General features: G+C 41.3%; 1 protein-coding gene across 13 annotated transcripts in view; it reads right to left on the bottom strand.

The window, feature by feature from the left end:
• LOC105469916 (solute carrier family 35 member G2) overlaps positions 1-17,753 on the bottom strand; it is a 36,546-nt gene continuing 18,793 nt past the window's right edge. For 4 of the 13 annotated variants that reach the window (XM_011721510.3, XM_011721513.3, XM_011721509.3 and 1 more), the window contains 3 exons: positions 17,255-17,337; positions 13,728-13,810; positions 1-1,448 (listed from right to left, as the gene is read on the bottom strand). In XM_011721510.3, the coding sequence (XP_011719812.1) occupies positions 192-1,430 (1,239 nt within the window). In that variant the 5' untranslated portion in view covers positions 1,431-1,448; positions 13,728-13,810; positions 17,255-17,337 and the 3' untranslated portion in view covers positions 1-191. Of the gene's footprint in view, positions 1,449-5,533; positions 5,749-13,241; positions 13,402-13,727; positions 13,811-14,714; positions 15,141-17,254; positions 17,338-17,753 lie in introns of those variants that run through there. The other 9 variants (XM_011721514.3, XM_011721518.3, XM_011721515.3 and 6 more) reach the window with 5 other exon arrangements.

Genomic DNA, 17,753 nt, shown 5'->3' with positions numbered 1-17,753 from the left:
TAACGTATTTTATAATTTAATATTTGTATTTGAATATATTAGACTAGAATAAATTTTCTGCATTTGTATATATTATATATTATATAGCACTCTGTCAATTATATAACACAAAAGACATTCATAGGTAAACATTAAAATGGCAGTATACGTATTAATAATTGAACATTAAGGAGATAATAATAATCAAGTATTCATTTAATGGGAGAGTCTAGTATTTCCTGGTAGTCCTGCCTTCTTAAATTCCTCCAGTAAAGTTTATAGCCAGCAAGGACAAAAACACTAATCATAATGATTACCCCTCCAAAAACATCATAGATACTAGGAAATATGTGCAGCACGAGAAGCTGCAAGACCATAGCTACCACAATCTCCAAATGTTGTACTGTGCTAACCAAAGCTGGATGGAATTTGTCCAAGGCATAATAAACTCCTAAGAATGCTGCAGTAGAACAGACACATATAGCAATGAGATAACTCCAGGTTTCTCCATCTAATGGGATGATGGGTTCTTGAAGAATGAACATAGTAGATATTCCCCAAATTGTCCCTGTCCAACCAAAGGTAAACAGTGCAGTCCACATGCTGATCTTCTCCTTGATGGATCTATATACTATCATTGAAAGAGCAGTGGTCAGTCCAGCCATCACAGTCATGGTGTACCCAAAGGCTTCTTTCCAGGCATTTAACAAAGAATTATCTTCATCAACAATGTTGGGGATCATGACAAGACAAACACCTAAGATGCTGCAAACAACTGTAGCCATGTCAACATAAGCCATTTTCTCATCTACGAGTAAAAAAGCCAAAATGGCACTGAAGACTGTAGTTGTGGCTCTCCACATAGTGGTCCCATTGCTGGGAGGGACTATTGAAAATGATGTATAAGCACAAGTGATAGAAATGACATTGCATACACCATAAAAGAAGAGTCGTAATCTGTATCCACTGGGTCCAAAGGGGGCCTCCTGATAGTAACACACAACTAACACAGATAAGACCTGCAAAACAGAACGGATAAAAATCAGTTCTAGAGATGGTACTTTAGACCTGTCAGAAACAAGCCTAGTGATAAGAGCTACACATCCATGAGCCAAAGCAGATCCAAACAGCACTATCCACATTTTTCGGGACTGAAAAATGTTTTTATCTGCAAAGCTCTGGAATTGTCCAATCTCATTGATCATTGGGTCTTCTGTTGGTGGAGGTAGGGTATCCATGGTTCCAAAGAAAGTTCTTCCTTTTTTTTTCATTTCATTCAGCAGACCTTTCTTTGGATTTTCTTCCATAAAATTTCCATAGTCTTCATTGATTTCTTCATATCCATCATCCCCAGGCTGGGGATAATGAGAAGTATATTTCACCATCACTGTGTTGGGATGTATTTTCACCCGTTTTTTAACTGGATATTTTTTGGAGGGAGAAGTATCCATTTCTTCAGATAGTCAATTCTATTTAAAGAAAAAAAAATGACAAAAAGACATTCATTTCATTGAAAATTTAATTTCTATTATAATCATATGCACCAATTCAATGATAGAAAGTAGAGGCTGTAACAGTAGTCCAGAAAAAAAAAAATAGAGATGATCTGGCAATATGCCTTATCAGATTATGGTACCTACTGGAATTGTTTACCCTTTTTTCACTCTCATCTGAAGTCTGTCCCCATTTCTCTTTGCTTGCTTGTTTCATTCAGCTCTATTTTCTATCTTTATACTACAAACCGATTTTTCCATCTTTTCTACCTGTTTCTCTACCTATCCAACAAGCAAAACACAGAAAGATAAATAATAACTTAGGTCAAACCTTTCCTTCTCATTGGGTCCATTTGTCTGTTATAAATTATAAGTCCAAAGTATTTTGTATAATCAATTCTGTATAATACCAGAATTCACCTTATAAATTATAGTGATTTTAAAATATTTATTCTGGACTCCCCATAAGTTTTGAGATATAAAAATACACTGCAATTAGAACATAAATAACATGAATTTAGTAACACTCATGCATTTTTGGTAGAAAGGTTAAATTGTACAACCTCTCTCATGAGCAACTGGGCCATATGTATTAAGATTTTAACTACCCTCTACTCAGCAATACCACTTTTAAGATTTTATGCTAAAGAGATGATCACAATATGCTTTTTACATTCTGAATAAAAAAGGGGGGGAATAATAATACATATTTATATTTGCTTACACAACAAATTATATAAAGATACCAAGAAAACTAATAGTGGTTCAGGTGACAGGAGGAACACAAATGGAAGAAAACCTTTTTGTTATTTTTTTTTACATTTTTATTTTTGAATTGTGATATTATCCAAAAAAATTAGAATTAAAATGTTTATCTGTTACTTAAGAAAAAGAATATACCCAAAAATGTGGCAAAAATATACATACAGGAGAGTTCATTGTAGCTTACTATAACGAATGTTCATACAATGGAATACTATGCTATCTATCTATTAAAAATGACAATGTAGGCACGGTGGCTCATGCCTGTAGTCCCAGCACTTTGGGAGGCTGAGGCAGGCGGATCACTTGAGGCCAGGAGTTTGAGAGGAGTTGGCCAGCCTGGCCAACATAGTGAAACGCCATCTCTACTAAAAATATAAAATTTAGCCAGGCCTGATGGTATGTGTCTGTAATCCCAGCTACTCGGGAGGCTGAGGCATGAGAATCACATGAATCCAGGAAGCAGAGGTTGCAGTGAGCCAAGATTGTGCTACTGCACTCCGGCCTGGGTGACAGAGACTCTGTCTCAAAAAAGAAAAAAAAAACACGATGTCCACTATATAATGTCAAGTAGAAAAAAAAGTTGAACTTACTGTAAGAGTTAAATAAAATAATGCACATAAACAATCTGCCACAGTGCTGGCATGTAGTAAACTCTCAATAAATGTTAGCAATAAATTTGGCTTCCTTTCACCTATAACAACTTTATGAAAAACTGGGTATCTTCTACAATATTATTATTTCTTTTAGACCTTTATTTTTTCATTTGGTTCTTTCTTTCCTTTCAGCAATTTCCTATTTCTTTCCCAATGATTCCTCTCCTCCTAGTTAAAAAACAAAAAAGAGGCCAAGCACTCTGGCTCATGCCTGTAATCCCAGCATTTTGGGAGGCCGAGGTAGGCGGATCGCCTGAGGTCAGGAGTTCGAGACCTGCCTGGCCAACATGGTAAAACCCCATCTGTACTAGAAATACAAAAATTAGCTGGGTGTGCTAGCGCACACCTGTAATCCCAGCTACTCAGGAGGCTGAGGTAGGATAATTGCCTGAACCCAGGAGACGGAGGTTGCAGTGAGCTGAGATTGTGCCATTGCACTCCAGCGTCAGAAACAGAGCAAGACTCCATCTCAAAAAAAAAAAAAAAAAGAAAAGAAAAAGAAATCTTTTTTTCTTCCTCGTGACTCCCCAATTTCTTGCCAGAAACTCATCGGTTCCAAGATCTTAAACAATGGCCCAGAAATAAAATCTCATTTTGTTCTTTGACACCATCTAGGGAGCCAACTGTTGTATTCCTATTTACTCCTTTCTTTTTGAAAAGGCACCACGTTCAGCTGGAAGAAGTCATGAAAAAAGTATCACCTGTGCCTCCAAACCCTTCTGTTTCCTAGCCTGGATGTCCCATTTGCAGCCCTTCTTCCTGCACACCACTATCAGCCTAATCTGATTGTTCTTTATTTCCAACTTTTGCCAGGACATGTCAAATCATAGCTTCAGCTTCAGTAATCGCAAACTGAATAGTCTTGTTCTCCCAAATAGATTTTTTTCCTAATGTCCTCATTTATGTTTGTGATACCACAATTTCTCCAGTTCCCCAAGCTAGAGATTAGGGAATACTGTGAATTATCTTTCCTGCCATCTTACTTGAATTTGGTCACTAATCTTACTGTTTTTGTCTTTGAAATATTCCTCAGTTTTTCCCTTTCTCCTCCAATTCTATGTAACTTTTATAATTGTGGTTTGGGTTATTGGGAATTCCTATCTGGAATATCGCAAAAGCATCCTAACTAGCCTCCCTTGGATCCCAATCCTTCTTATTGATCTGCCTTTAAAAGACTCAAAAAAAAAAAAAAAAAAAAAACTTTTCTCAAGCTTTCCCCATTCAAGAACCTACAGTGATTTGCTAATCTCTACCTTATCAAATTTCAGCTACTCTGCCAGGCTCTCCATACCCTGGCTAATCTAGCTCCTATCAGTACTTAGCTCAACACGCCTACTTTGCTCTGAGCAGTCAGTCCAGTGTCTTCCCTGTCCTCATTCTCCATATGTATCTTAAGCTTTTATTTTCACTAGTTTCCCTTCTGCTCCAACTTTGTAAACACTGTTTATCTCCCTTTGCGAGGGAGTCTCACGGCTCACTGCAAGCTCCACCTCCCGGGTTCACGCCATTCTCCTGCCTCAGCCTCCCGAGTAGCTGGGACTACAGGCGCCCGCCACCACGCCCGGCTAATTTTTTGTATTTTTAGTGGAGACAGGGTTTCACCGTGTTAGCCAAGATGGTCTCGATCTCCTGACCTCGTGATCCGCCCGCCTCAGCCTCTCAAAGTGCTGGGATTACAGGTGTGAGCCACCGTGCCCAGTCAACACTGTTCATCTTTAAAGGCCCAGTACAAATTCTATCTTTTAGAAACAAGCCTTTCCTTACCTCTAGCCACTTGTATGTTTTTCTTCCTTGTTTAAACATCTGCAGTAGTACTTCTAACCTAATATTTTGTAATTAATAATTTTGTGATCTAGCTGTCTCAACTCAGTGGAATTTTGTTTCTAGTCACTGTGCCAATTGGATATGTCAATAATAGTTATTTTGAGACAGGGTCTCACTCTGTTGCCCAGGCTGGAGTGCAGTGGCGTGATCACTGCTCACTGCAGCTTCAACCTCCAGGGTTCAAGCAATCCTCCCACCTCAGCCTCAGCTGAGACACTTGCACACCATCCCTCCTGGCTATTTTTTACACTTTCTGTAGAGACAGGGTTTTGCCATGTTGCCCACGATGATCTCAAACTCCTGGGTTCAAGCAATAAGCACGCCTCGGCCTCTCAAAATGCTGGAATTACAGGCGTGAGCTACCACGCCCCGCGGCATTATTATTATTTTTTTTTAATTCAACAACTTTGTATGTTATATTATTGGACACAAAGTTATATCATGCTTTCAAGATATTCTTTTACTAATTCTCAGAACAATGCAAGGTATAAATATTTGTGCACACTCGTGCCTACTTGTGTGATCCTGAGTTTAATAGAGGAAAGGATAGAAACTAGCCTGGCTTATACATTTTTTAAAATATTATTTGGCTCATTTTCCCTAAAAACATCAAGAAAGGAATTGCCACATGCCTAATTCAAAAGTTATGCTTAGTGGTAAGTGTATATATATATACATCAACTTTTAAGAGGTTTAAAAAAAAAAACTTCTCCCATTGTAACAGCTTATAGTTCACCACATACTACTAAAACAACCCATAAACCATGAGTGCATTATCAGGAGTGATAGGAAGGGTGAGTCGACCAATGTGAAATTTACCTTGTAGGCAGTTGACATTCTGCAGTATATGGCAACTGGTCATGAGCAGAACGAAGAATTTAGAAGGATCCAATCTCTCAATATGCTGGCACAAACTGTATCACTTGGGTCCATCAATATCATTTTCCAGCACTTTTGGGAGGCTGAGGCGGGCAGATCACTTGAGGTCAGGGGTTTGAGACCAGCCTAACCAACATGGTGAGACCTCCTCTCTACTAAAAATACAGAAAGTTAGCTGGGCGTGGTGCCACATGCCTGTAGTCCCAGCTACTTGGGAGGCTGAGACACCAGAATCACTTGAACCCAGGAGGCAGAGGTTGCAGTGAACCAAGATCGCACCACTGCACTTCAGCCTGGGAGACACAGTGAGAACTTGTGTCAAAAATAAAAAATAAAAATAAATAAAAGCACAGGATTTAAAGTAAAAAAAAACAAAGTTGGGTTCAACTTTACCCCTTATTAATCATGACTTTGGGTACATGATTTTGTTTTCATAAACTTTAGTTTCTACATGTATAAAAGAGATAATAATACTTATTACCTATGATTATTACAAAGTATAATGATAAAATATATGTAAATTAAATGGCATAACTTGTGGTGTATTTAGCACACAATAAAAATTAGGTACTATAATACATAATTTTTTTTAGGTTCAGGGAGTACCTGTGCAGATTCGTTAGACACACACACACACACACATATATATATATATTTTTTTTTTTTTGAGGCAGAGTTTCGCTCTTGTTGCCCAGGCTGGAGTGCAATGGCACGATCTCGGCTCACTACAACCTCCACCTCCCGGGTTCAAGTGATTCTCCTGCCTCAGCCTCCCGAGTAGCTGGGATTACAGGCATGTGCCACCACGCCCGGCTAATTTTGTATTTTTAGTAGAGACGGGGTTTCTCCATGTTGGTCAGGCTAGTCTTGAACTCCCTACCTCAGGTGATCTGCCTGCCTCGGCCTCCCAAAGTGCTGGGATTACAGGCACGAGCCACCACGCCTGGTCCGTTACATGTATATATTATGTAATGGTAAGATTTAGGATTCTGGTGTATGCATCACCCAAATAGTGAACATTGTACCCAATAGGTAATTTTTTAACCCTCTCTTCCCACCCACTCTACCCCATTTTGGAGTCTCCAGTGTCTATTATTTCCATCTTCATGTGTACCCGTTGTTTAACTCCCACTTAATAAGAGCTTATAAGACAGAACATGCTGTATTTGATTTTATGTTTCTGAGTTATTTCACTTAGGATAATAGCCTCTAGCTCTATCCATGTTGCCGCAAAGGACATAATTTCATTCTTTTTTATGACTATGATGGCTTTTTGTCACTCTAGATTCACTTTATCACCCAGTGAATATGGCTGGCTCAAGTGATCCTCCCACCACAGTCTCCTAAGTAGCTGGGGCATCAGACGCCTGCCATCATGCCCATCTAATAATTTTTGTATTTTTTGTAGAGATGAGTTTTCGCCATGTTGCCCAGGCTGGTCTCAAACTCCTGGGCTCAAGTGATCCACCAACCTCAGCCTCCCAAAGTGCTGGGATTATAAGCATGAACCACCATACCCAGCCTCTGATGGCTTTTTGGTGTGTACACTTGGCTATGCTGAACTACACTTTGCAATTTATTTACTCAAACACTAATCTATCTAAGTTGCTGTTGTGAAGAGATTTTACAGATGTGATAAAAGTCCCTTTTGTTTGCTGTAAATGTGTTGATAAATAAATAGCCCCTAATCTGTTGACTTTATCCTGGGTAGGCCTGACTTAATAAGGGGAGCCCTTTAAAGGTGGGGGCTTAGGCCTTCCTTAAATTCAGAGATTCCAAACAGCTTATGCCCTTGGGGTTCCAGCCTGTTCATGATTTTTTCTTTACTGCCTGTGGACAACAAGCATTATCCTGTGCTCATGGGTTTCTAACCAGTTTTTTCTGTTTTGTTTTGAGACAGAGTCTTGCTTTGTCACCCAGACTGGAATGTAGTGATGCAATCCCGGCTCACTGCAACCTCTGCCTTCCTGGTTCAAGCGATTCTCCTGCCTCAGCCTCCTGAGTACCTGGGATTACAGGCACCCACTGCCGCCACCACTACATCCAGCTAATTTTTGTATTTTAGTGGAGGTGGGGTTTCGCCATGTTAGCCAGGCTGGTCTCGAACTCCTGACCTCAAGTGATCCATCTGCCTCGGCCTTCCAAAGTGCTGGGATTACAGGCATGAGCCACTGCTCCCAGCCCTAACTGGCCCTTAATCTCCCCTTCCTGAATGACTGCCTACAGACTTCAGACTTGCTTATCCAGCCCCCAACAAGAACATAAGCCAATTTTTTTTTTTTTTTTTTTTTTTTTTTGAGATGGAGTTTCACTCTTGTTGCCCAGGCTGGAGTGCAATGAAGTGCAATGAAGCCAATTCTTTATAATAAATCCCCTACTGGTTCTGTGTTTCAAATTAACTCCTAACTCTCATATACGTTAGAATTCTCTCCTTGCTTGTTGTCTTCTGCTAACTCTAATAGGCCACCAATATTCTCTTGGTTGCAAGTGTCCAAATGTAGGTTATCTCAGGTAAAATCTGGAGGGCCTCCTCAGTACAAATCCCTGATGTGGGAGAGCCTTACATTTTGAGACTTAGAGTCCACAGATTTTTGCTGTTTGGTCTTCTTGCCTAGTAGGCAGCTGTCTTGGGCAGGAACCAACAGTATTCACTTGGCACCAGGAAACTAGGAAATTTTATTTATTTATTTATTGACAGAGTCTCACTCTGTCACCCAGGCTAGAATGTAGTGGCATGATCTTAGCTCACTGCAACCTCCACCTCCCAAGTTCAAGTGATTCTCCTGCCTCAGCCTCCCGAGTAACTGGGTTTACAGGCATGTACCACCACGCCCAGCTAATTTTTGTATTTTTAGTAGAGATGGGGTTTCACCATGTTGGTAGGCTGATCTCAAACTCCTGACCTCAGGTGATCCACCTGCCTTAGCCTCCCAAAGTGCTGGGATTATAGGTGTGAGCTACCATGCCTAGCCGGAAATTTTATTTTAGAGATAAGAAATTTAAGACTCAGAAATTTTGAGTTCTGGTTTGGCCACCAACAAGAGTAATAATTATTATCTGTCTTAAGAGAAAGTGTTTTGGATGGTAACTGTTGGGATCTTTTGACATGTCTTCACAATCAGTTTGTCTTTTTAATGACTTCATACTTCTAGTGTTTTGATATTTCTCCCAATGCAAGACCACTATGTACTTTAGCCACTGTAACTTTCTGCAATCTGCTATAAATTGTTCTGATCAAAGTGCCAACTCAACTTTTCCTCCTTCCTCAGAGACAAGTGCTCTAAACCAGTATCATGGCTTTAGTTCCTCTGACAAGGATTCACATGGGGAAAGTGACCACTAAGGCAGAGGTGTCTACTTCAGCAGTGCAGAGCAACTCAGCTAATTAGAGGGAATATGAAATAGAACCAGAAGTCTAGTCTGCTTAGCTACAAATGTTTCCACCAAAAATACTAGATACAAATGGATTAAAAGTATGCAGTTTGGTGTCTGCTTGAACAATGGGCACATTCAGTGTGGCGAGCTTAAAACCACTATTTTTATCCAAAAGAGGAACTATTTTCCAAGCTAGATCCCAGAATATGAGGCCTGAGACCACCTCATTCCTATGGTTGAGAAAAGTAATACACAATTATGGAGGCTGGCACGTCGGCATGTCCAAAATTTGCAGAGTGGGTAGCAGGCCAGTCCAGAGAAGTGCCAGTACTGCCGTTTAAGTCCAAAGTCTGTCGGCTAAAGAATTCCCTCTTGCTTGGGGGAGGTCAGTCTTTTGTTCTCTTCAGGCTTTCAACTGATTGGACAATGCCCACCCACATTATGGAAGGCAATTTGCTTTCCCCCAAAGTCCACCCTTCCAAATGTAAATCTCATCCAAAAACTCTCACAGAAACATCCAGAATACTGTTTGACCAGCCAAGTTGACACATAAAAGTAACCATAGAATTTTTTTTTTTTTTTTTAAAGAGGCCAGGTGTGGCAGCTCATACAAGGCCAGGAGTTCGAGACCAGCCTGGCCAACATGGCAAAACCCATCTCTAGTAAAAATACAAAAATTAGCTGGACGTCGTAGCACATACCTATAATCCTAGCTACTCAGGAGGCTGAGGCAGGAGAATCGGTTGAACCCAGGAGGCAGAGGTTGCAGAAGAGGCAGATGCCACCACTGCACTCCAGCCTGGGTGACAGAGCAAGACTCTGTCTCAAAATAATAGAAGACCAAAAAAAAAGAAAAAGAAAAAGAAAACATTAAAAAGCAACAAAAAAAGATTGTTTTAAAGAAAAAAAAGAAAAGTAACCATCAGTCTTATCCCCTGCTTGTCTCCCATATGCACAAAGCTTCAGACTATTCCCAACTACTGGGAATTCTTTGAACACATCATGTTTTCATGTCTCTAGGTTGTCTAATATGCTGTTCCTTCTTTATGGAATATTCTTTTCCTGCTTTTTCACCTGGTTAATACCTGCTCATTATTCAAGGCCCAGATTAAATATCACCTTCTCTCAAAAACTTCCCTAGGCCTACCTCCCAATCCAATCTGAGTTAGATACCTGCACCTGAGTGGGGGATATAACTTTCATTATACCTTTAGTCACAGAATTTACCATATTGAATTACAAATGTTTGTCTTTCTCTTCCACTGAACCTGTGACGGTCTCAACTACAGAGACCACATCTAATATAGTACTCGGCATGAGATGAGAATTCAATAATTGTCAGATGAAGAATAACCATTTTTTTAATGAAGCAAAATTTAGTACCAACCAAATATAAATAATATAAATAAATGGATTTAAATGGCTAGCAACTCAAATAGGAAGCCTTATCCATTAAAACACTTTAAAGTTCCTAATATTTCAAGAATAAAACATCACAGTATACAGTTTGGCTATTAAGAGAATTTGTGTATTCAGCTTCTCTACCTCTGGCACTATTTCTGCTGCTAGGTCTCCCAAATTTCCTTTAATATTAAATTTTTAGGGGCCGGGCACGGTGGCTCACGCCTGTAATCCCAGCACTTTGGGAGGCCAAGGCGGGCGGATCACGAGGTCAAGAGATCGAGACCATCCTGGCTAGCATGGTGAAACCCCGTCTCTACTAAAAATACAAAAATTAGTTGGGCATGATGGTGCGCGCCTGTAGTCCCAGCTACTCGAGAGGCTGAGGCAGGATAATTGCCTGAACCTGGGAGGTGGAGATTACAGTGAGCCGCCACTGACTCCAGCCTGGCAACAGAGCAAGACTCCGTGTCGGAAAAAAAAAAAAGAAAGAAAGAAAAGAATTAAATTTTTAGGGCATAACTGCAGCTGTTCCTTAAGTAATTTGTATCTGCTTTAAACCACTAGAGAATTAAACTATTCTCAGTCAATTCTGAAGGGTGCTGGAAATACATGTGTTTCAGCATCTTCAGGCTGAGTTTCAACTGCTAGTTTCCTGATAGTTTCCCAGTGTATGCCTTACATTTTGGCCCAGTCAAGTGAGTCCCAGCACCAGCAAATCCACAGTGATTCCACATCAGGAGCTTCCCAGTGGTTCCATATCTGAGCTTGTTCAGAATAAGCTTCTCACCCAAGAGCTTATTCTATTTACCACCATCAGATCTCTAAATAAATAACATTTTGTTTATTCCTATTACAAAAGCAATATGTGTTTACTATAGAACAATTAGAAATGTGAGAAAGCAAAGAAAATAAAAATCACTCATAATCCTACCAGAGACAACTACAGACTCCTCTAGAAAGATTTTTCTTGCAAAAATGATATCAAACATCATATCCTATTTTATAACTTTCCCATTTTACAATGCATTGTAAACATTTTCCATGTCATTAAAAATTACATAATATCACTTTTAATGGCTAGTTAATATGGAGCCAAGAAGGGCTTTGAACACATTAACTTCAGCCCTCCTAATGCTGAAAGGCAAATGGGATGACAAACTACCCTTATGCAGGGCTAGATTCATAGCAATAACAGGAAATGCCACATATGTGAAAATAAACAGATAACAATTTTGAAGTTTTTCCATTGAATGTACATGAAGGAATGTTTTGTCTTGTTTTTTCTTTTCTTTTTTTTTTTTTTTTTTTTTTTTGAGACGGAGTCCTGCTTTGTCGCCCAGGCTGGAGTGCAGTGGCCCAATCTCCACTCACTGCAACTTCCACCTCCCAGGTTCAAGCAATTCTCGTGCCTCACCTCAGGAGTAGCTGGGACTACAGGTGTGAGCCACCACGCCCAGCGAATTTTTGTATTTTTTGTAGAGACAGGATTTTTGCCATGTTGGCCAGGCTGGTCTCAAACTCCCGGCCTCATGCAATCAGTCAGCCTGGGCCTCCCAAAGTGCTGGGATTACATGTGTGAGCCACCACGCCCAGTCAACAAATTTGTTTTCTTTTTTTTTTGAGACACAGTCTCACTCTGTCTCCCAGGCTGGAGTGCAGTGGCGCAATCTTGGCTCACTGCAACCTCCACCTCCCAGGTTCAAGCAATTCTCCTGCCTCAGCCTCCCAAGTAGCTGGGACTACAAGCGCCTGCCGCCACACCCAACTAGTTTATTGTATTTTCAGTAGAGATGGGGTTTCACCATGTTAGCCAGGATGGTCCCCATCTCCTTACCTCATGATCGCCCACCTCGGCCTCCCAAAGTGCTGGGATTACCAGCGTGAGCCACCGCACCCGGCTGTTTTCTTTTTCTTTTTTTTTTTTTTTAGAGACGGAGTCTCACTCTATCGCTAGGCTAGAGTGCAGTGGCGAAATCTCCCGGGTTCAAGCAATTCTCCTTGATTCTCTCCATGCTTGGCCAGCAAATTTGTTTTCTTATAACTTGCACATCCTGTCCACCTCCCAATAACTTCTATTCAAACCTTCATCTAGGCTCAGCTAGGCTCAGGGCAAAGGGTAAGTGTCAACGTGTACATAGTAAAATTCACTCAGAACTCTGATTTTTTTGTTTTGTTTTGAGACAAAGTCCCACTCTGCCACCCAGGTTAGAGTGCAGTGGGGCAATCTCAGCTCACCTCAACCTCCACCTCCTGGGTTCAAGGGATTCTCCTGCCTCAGCTTCCTCAGTGGCGGGGACTACAGGCATGCACCACCATGCCCAGCTAATTTTTGTATTTTTAAGTAGAGATAGGGTTTCACCATGTTGGCCAAGCTGGTCTCGAACTTCTGACCTCAGGTGATCCGCCCGCCTCGGCCTCCCAAAGTGCTGGGATTACAACCTTGAGCCACTGCGCCTGGCCTTTCTGAGATGGGATCTCACTCTGTCGCCCAGGCTGGAGTGCAGTGGAGCAATTTCAGCTCACTGCAACCTCCACCTCCTGGGCTCAAGGGATTCTCCTGCCTCAGCCTCCCACACAGCTGGGATTGTAGGTGTGTGCCACTACACCCGGCTAATTTTTGTATTTTTTTTAGTAGAGACAGGGTTCTGCCACATTGGCCAAGCTGGTCTCGAACTCCTGGCCTCAAGTGAACCGCCCGCCTCAACCTTCCTAAGTGCTGGGATTACACACCTGAGCCACCGCACGACCCAGAACTCTGATTTTTAAAGTGCTCCTTCTAAAAAGACTCAGAGCCACAGAGACATCAGAAACAATCATAGAATGACTCTACATCCTCCCACAATGATACTAGACAGACACATTGGCACACCTCGAAATTTCTGGGTTGTGCACAGCCCAAGATGGCTCATTTAAGCTGCCATGTCCACTCCTCCAACAAATCCAGGCACCATCTAACTGGGGCATGCCAAGTCACAGTCTCCTTTGTGAATTCCATGATGGCAAGAGAGCTCTCATTCATATTTGCGTTCCTGGCACACAGAGCACATTTAATAAAAGTTGATTAAACAAAAATAATGACTTGGTCCTGAACTGCATTCTACAACTGCTCCTTGAGCTTTGTCCCATCCTATAATAGCCATCACAAGCTCTGCTATTTTTTCTACCATTTCTGTCCTGGCCCCACCTTTGAGATTGTTCTCACAGTTATCTTCGCCACTAGGTTGCAATTCTGACTATGCTGGTGACGCTGGTTCCAGGTCCCTCAAGAACCCCTCTGCCAGTCTGGTCTGCCCTTGAACTCTATACTGGCCCCAGGGTATCCCAGGATTGTCAGAAAGGCCTGGCCAGGATTCACCTGGGAGAGGGATCAGCATCTCTGCAAAGTTGTTGGATTGAAGGAACTTTCATTTTGAGCTACATCATTGAAGAGCTTTAAATCTGAAAATAAGAAAGACATTGAACCCTATTACTCACATCTCTTTGTCATTTGAAGCAGATCCCAAACCACTCAAAAGGACAAAACAAGGAAATAGCAATGAATTGCATTCAGTGAATGGGGTAAGGGTATTAAGTGTCTGGAATGTAAGAAACAAAAACATTAGTTTTTACCTTTTTTTCTATTTTCTAAATGTTTTGGTGGCTAGAATAAGATATACTTTGAACTCAAGAGCAATAAATGTTAATATATTAAAAGTAGCTTTATGAAATATGAAAAGTATCTTTATTTCTTTTTTTTTTTTTTTTTTTTGAGACGGAGTCTCGCTCTGTCGCCCAGGCTGGAGTGCAGTGGCTGGATCTTGGCTCACTGCAAGCTCCGCCTCCCGGGTTTACGCCATTCTCCTGCCTCAGCCTCCCGTGTAGCTGGGACTACAGGCGCCCGCTACCTCGCCCGGCTAGTTTTTTGTATTTTTTAGTAGAGACGGGGTTTCACTGTGTTAGCCAGGATGGTCTTGATCTCCTGACCTCGTGATCCGCCCGTCTCGGCCTCCCAAAGTGCTGGGATTACAGGCTTGAGCCACCGCGCCCGGCCTCTTTATTTCAAAATACTTCAAAGTAGTCATCTAAATATCAGAAATATTAAGACAACTTATTAAATCCTGTATTAAAATGATTGCTTATTACTTTTTGTTTATACTAGTCAGAAGTGATTCTCTTCTACATTTTAGATTTTTCAGAGTAAAAAGGATATAATTTTAGACTTTGACTACAAACTGGGGTTTTTCCACACAATTTGTGGACATGACTGTCTGATGGTGACTCTTAGGTATTTATGCTAAAAATGTTATTTTGGGGATCGACTCTGAATTTATATTCACATTATTGGCCAGTAGGGAACTGATACCTGACTCAAAAATTAGTAGGATATGAAGTCCTTCATTCTATCCATGAGCTCGTTGTTCTTAAGAAAAAAATTTAGTTTGAGAGTCTGAGGAATGATAAGTTTGTTACATTCCAGAATCTAGTTTTGGTGCTGTGTCCATCCTTTAGATAGAGTGCAGCTCTGTATTACCATAGCAACAACTAACTTTTGTTTCCATAGCCACTGACTGCACTCCTGACCCTGCCAACCATCTTGCAAATGCATCCTCTTGCTTAGAAGAACCAGGGAAGGAGTGGGGCATGGTGGCTTATGCCTGCAATCCCAGCACTTTGGGAGGCTGAAGCAGGCAGATCACTTTGAGCTCAGGAGTTGGAGACCAGCCTGGGCAAAATGGTGAAACTGTCTCTTAAAAAAAAAAAAATCACACCACTATACTACAGCCTGGGCAACAGTGAGACCCTATCTCAAAAAAAAAAAAAAAAAAAGAAAGAAAAAAAAAGGCAAGGCACAGTGGCTCACATCTGTAATCCCAGCACTTTGGGAGGCTGAGACGGGCTTACCACCTGAGGGCAGGAGTTCGAGACCAGCCTGGCCAACATGGTGAAACCCCATTTCTACTAAAAATAAAAAAAATTAGCCAGGCATGGTGGAATGCGCCTATAGTCCCAGCTACCAGGGAGGCTGAGGCAGGAGAATTGCTTGAACCAGGGAGGCAGAGGTCGCAGTGAGCCGAGATCACGCACTGTACTCCAGCCTGGATGACAGAATGAGACTCTGTTGAAAGAAAAGAAAAGAAAGAAAAAAGAGAGAGCGGGAGAGGGAGACAGAAAGAAAAGAAAAGAGAAAGAAAAAAAAGGAGGAGAAGGAAGGGAGGGAGAGAGAGAGAGAGGGAGGGAGGGAGGGGAGGAGGAGGAGGAAGAAGAAAGAAAAGAAGGGCAACAACCAGGGGAAGAATATGGATGAATCAGTCCAAATTTATCATCATCACTGTGCCTTTCTGGTGACAGGTCAGTGGTGATATCCTCTTTGAGGATGACTCCCTGCAGTACTAATGGCAGCACAAGAGTGCCAGAACTGGATGACAGCTCACTCATTGCAGCCTAGAAAAAATTCTGGGCACACTAGGCTGAATGATAAGCTCCTTGGCATGCTAGCCAAAATCAGCTTAAAAGAGGGCTGGCTATCTGGGTACAAGAGAACCCTTATTTTGGGTTGAAAAGCAGAAGCTTCCCAAGAGGGAGGATACACTGAAGCTGAAGGTATGGCAGTCCCCCCAACCAATTAGGCGGGGGATGAAGGCTGCTTAGTTGGACTAGGAAAAGTAGTGGATACTGGATTCCAGAATGGGCCATGTTGGGAGGAGCACAGTAGAATGTGATCTAAGGGGACTAAGACATTTTGGGCTGAGCTAGGCTATAGGAGAATGGTAGACAGACCTGAGGATTTTGCCGAGCTGTATCAGTCTGGGTTATAGGAGGGGGTGGAAATTACAGCTAAGGGACTTGGAGATGAGGGAAGGTAAGAAGACAGATCTGATGGTATTGAGGTAGGGGCTGGAAAGAGAAGCATCAAACAGGAGGGCTAGCCCAGGTTTGAGCTGGACACTCCACTGACAGTTCTAAAGCAGAAAATTAGGGAAGGAATAGTCAGGGGCTATTGGGCTATGCAGTAGCTTCTAGAAGTCAACAGCTGGCTCTGGGAGGGAAAAGATTGAGAAAAACAAAATAAATAAATGAGAGCAGAAGGTATGAGGGGAAAAAGTAGGGGTGAGAGTTATCAGGCTGGTTAGAGCTGGGCTAAACATTTAGTCTTATCATTAGTTTGAAAGCACCTGGACCAGTTAGTTGCTGTATAGGCAAAGTCAAAGGGAGAAGCCTGGCCTCGCTTTACTCAGTCATGGTTCATGACTTTAGGAGACTGTAATGAACCATGCATACCAGGAAAGGAAAAGGTTAACTGAGGTTGAAAAAAAAGCTTTATGTGGCACTTTTAAACAAGCAGGTTGGTTTGGGTTGTGTGACTGTGATGGTGCCTGATTTGGAGCAGAGCAATTTGTGTTGTGACATTTTAAAATCCATTTTGGCACACGGTGATGAATGTGTCGACTGGCAGCTAAGAACTTGCTAGAATGCAAGTATGCAAGTCTTTCAGCATTTATAATCGACACTTCCCTTTCCAGGAAAGAGCCTTTCTAATCTTCGAATCAGTGGACTTATCAATTTGCATAAAATATGCCATCCTCAATGAACACATATTTATCATCTACCACTTAACTTTCCTTCTGTTTTAAAAAAAAAAAAAAAAAAAAGCAGAATCACCTTGCTGTGAGTCAGCAGCTTTAAATTCAGCTGTGCTGGGTGAAGCTGTTAAGGGTAGGAAGAAGCCATCACTAGAAGGGGGAGGAGCAGGAATAAAATGATCCTTTTCTATTTCCATGATTTTTTATGTTTCTATTTAAATGGTTAAATACCCATTTAGGTTAGATGCTAATTAAATGTAAAATTACTGGGCTGTTCCAATATGCATGTTAAAGTTGTACTTCTTGGTTGTTTGTAATTTACCTAACTCTTGAGAGATCCTCAGAACAGCCCAGCTGAGTTCAAAGAAGGCTTCCAACTGCCCAGGATACGCATCAGTTCCTGAACTAAAAAAGAATACCCCAGGATCAACAGAAGCTACTATCAAATCCTTCAAACACTACATGCGCCACATGCTCACATTTGTCTTGTTTTTGCTACTACTTATCCACAAAAAAGCCAACCCTGAACTCCTTCTTGGGGTGAAAACTTTAAAATATACCAAATGAATCAGTTCAAAATTTTACAAATTTGGTTTGGCTTAATCATAACTGATTCTTCATACTATTGACACCATTGATTCTTCACACCATAGATACCACTCACTAAAACTACAACTCAGTCACCTCTTCCCATATACCATATTTCATTAAAATCAACGTAAGATAAGAAATGGTTACCAGATGCCATCGTTTCAGACCAAACCATAGGTCAAATTTTGAATAAACCTAACAATACCTGATTGGTTAAGTAGCACACCTAG

The sequence above is a fragment of the Macaca nemestrina genome, chromosome 2 (genome assembly GCF_043159975.1).
Source record: "Macaca nemestrina isolate mMacNem1 chromosome 2, mMacNem.hap1, whole genome shotgun sequence".
In the NCBI taxonomy this organism is placed as follows: Eukaryota; Metazoa; Chordata; class Mammalia; order Primates; family Cercopithecidae; genus Macaca; species Macaca nemestrina.
The sequence above is the reverse complement of the archived record's forward strand: the minus strand, read 5'-3'. Positions and strand labels throughout refer to the sequence as shown.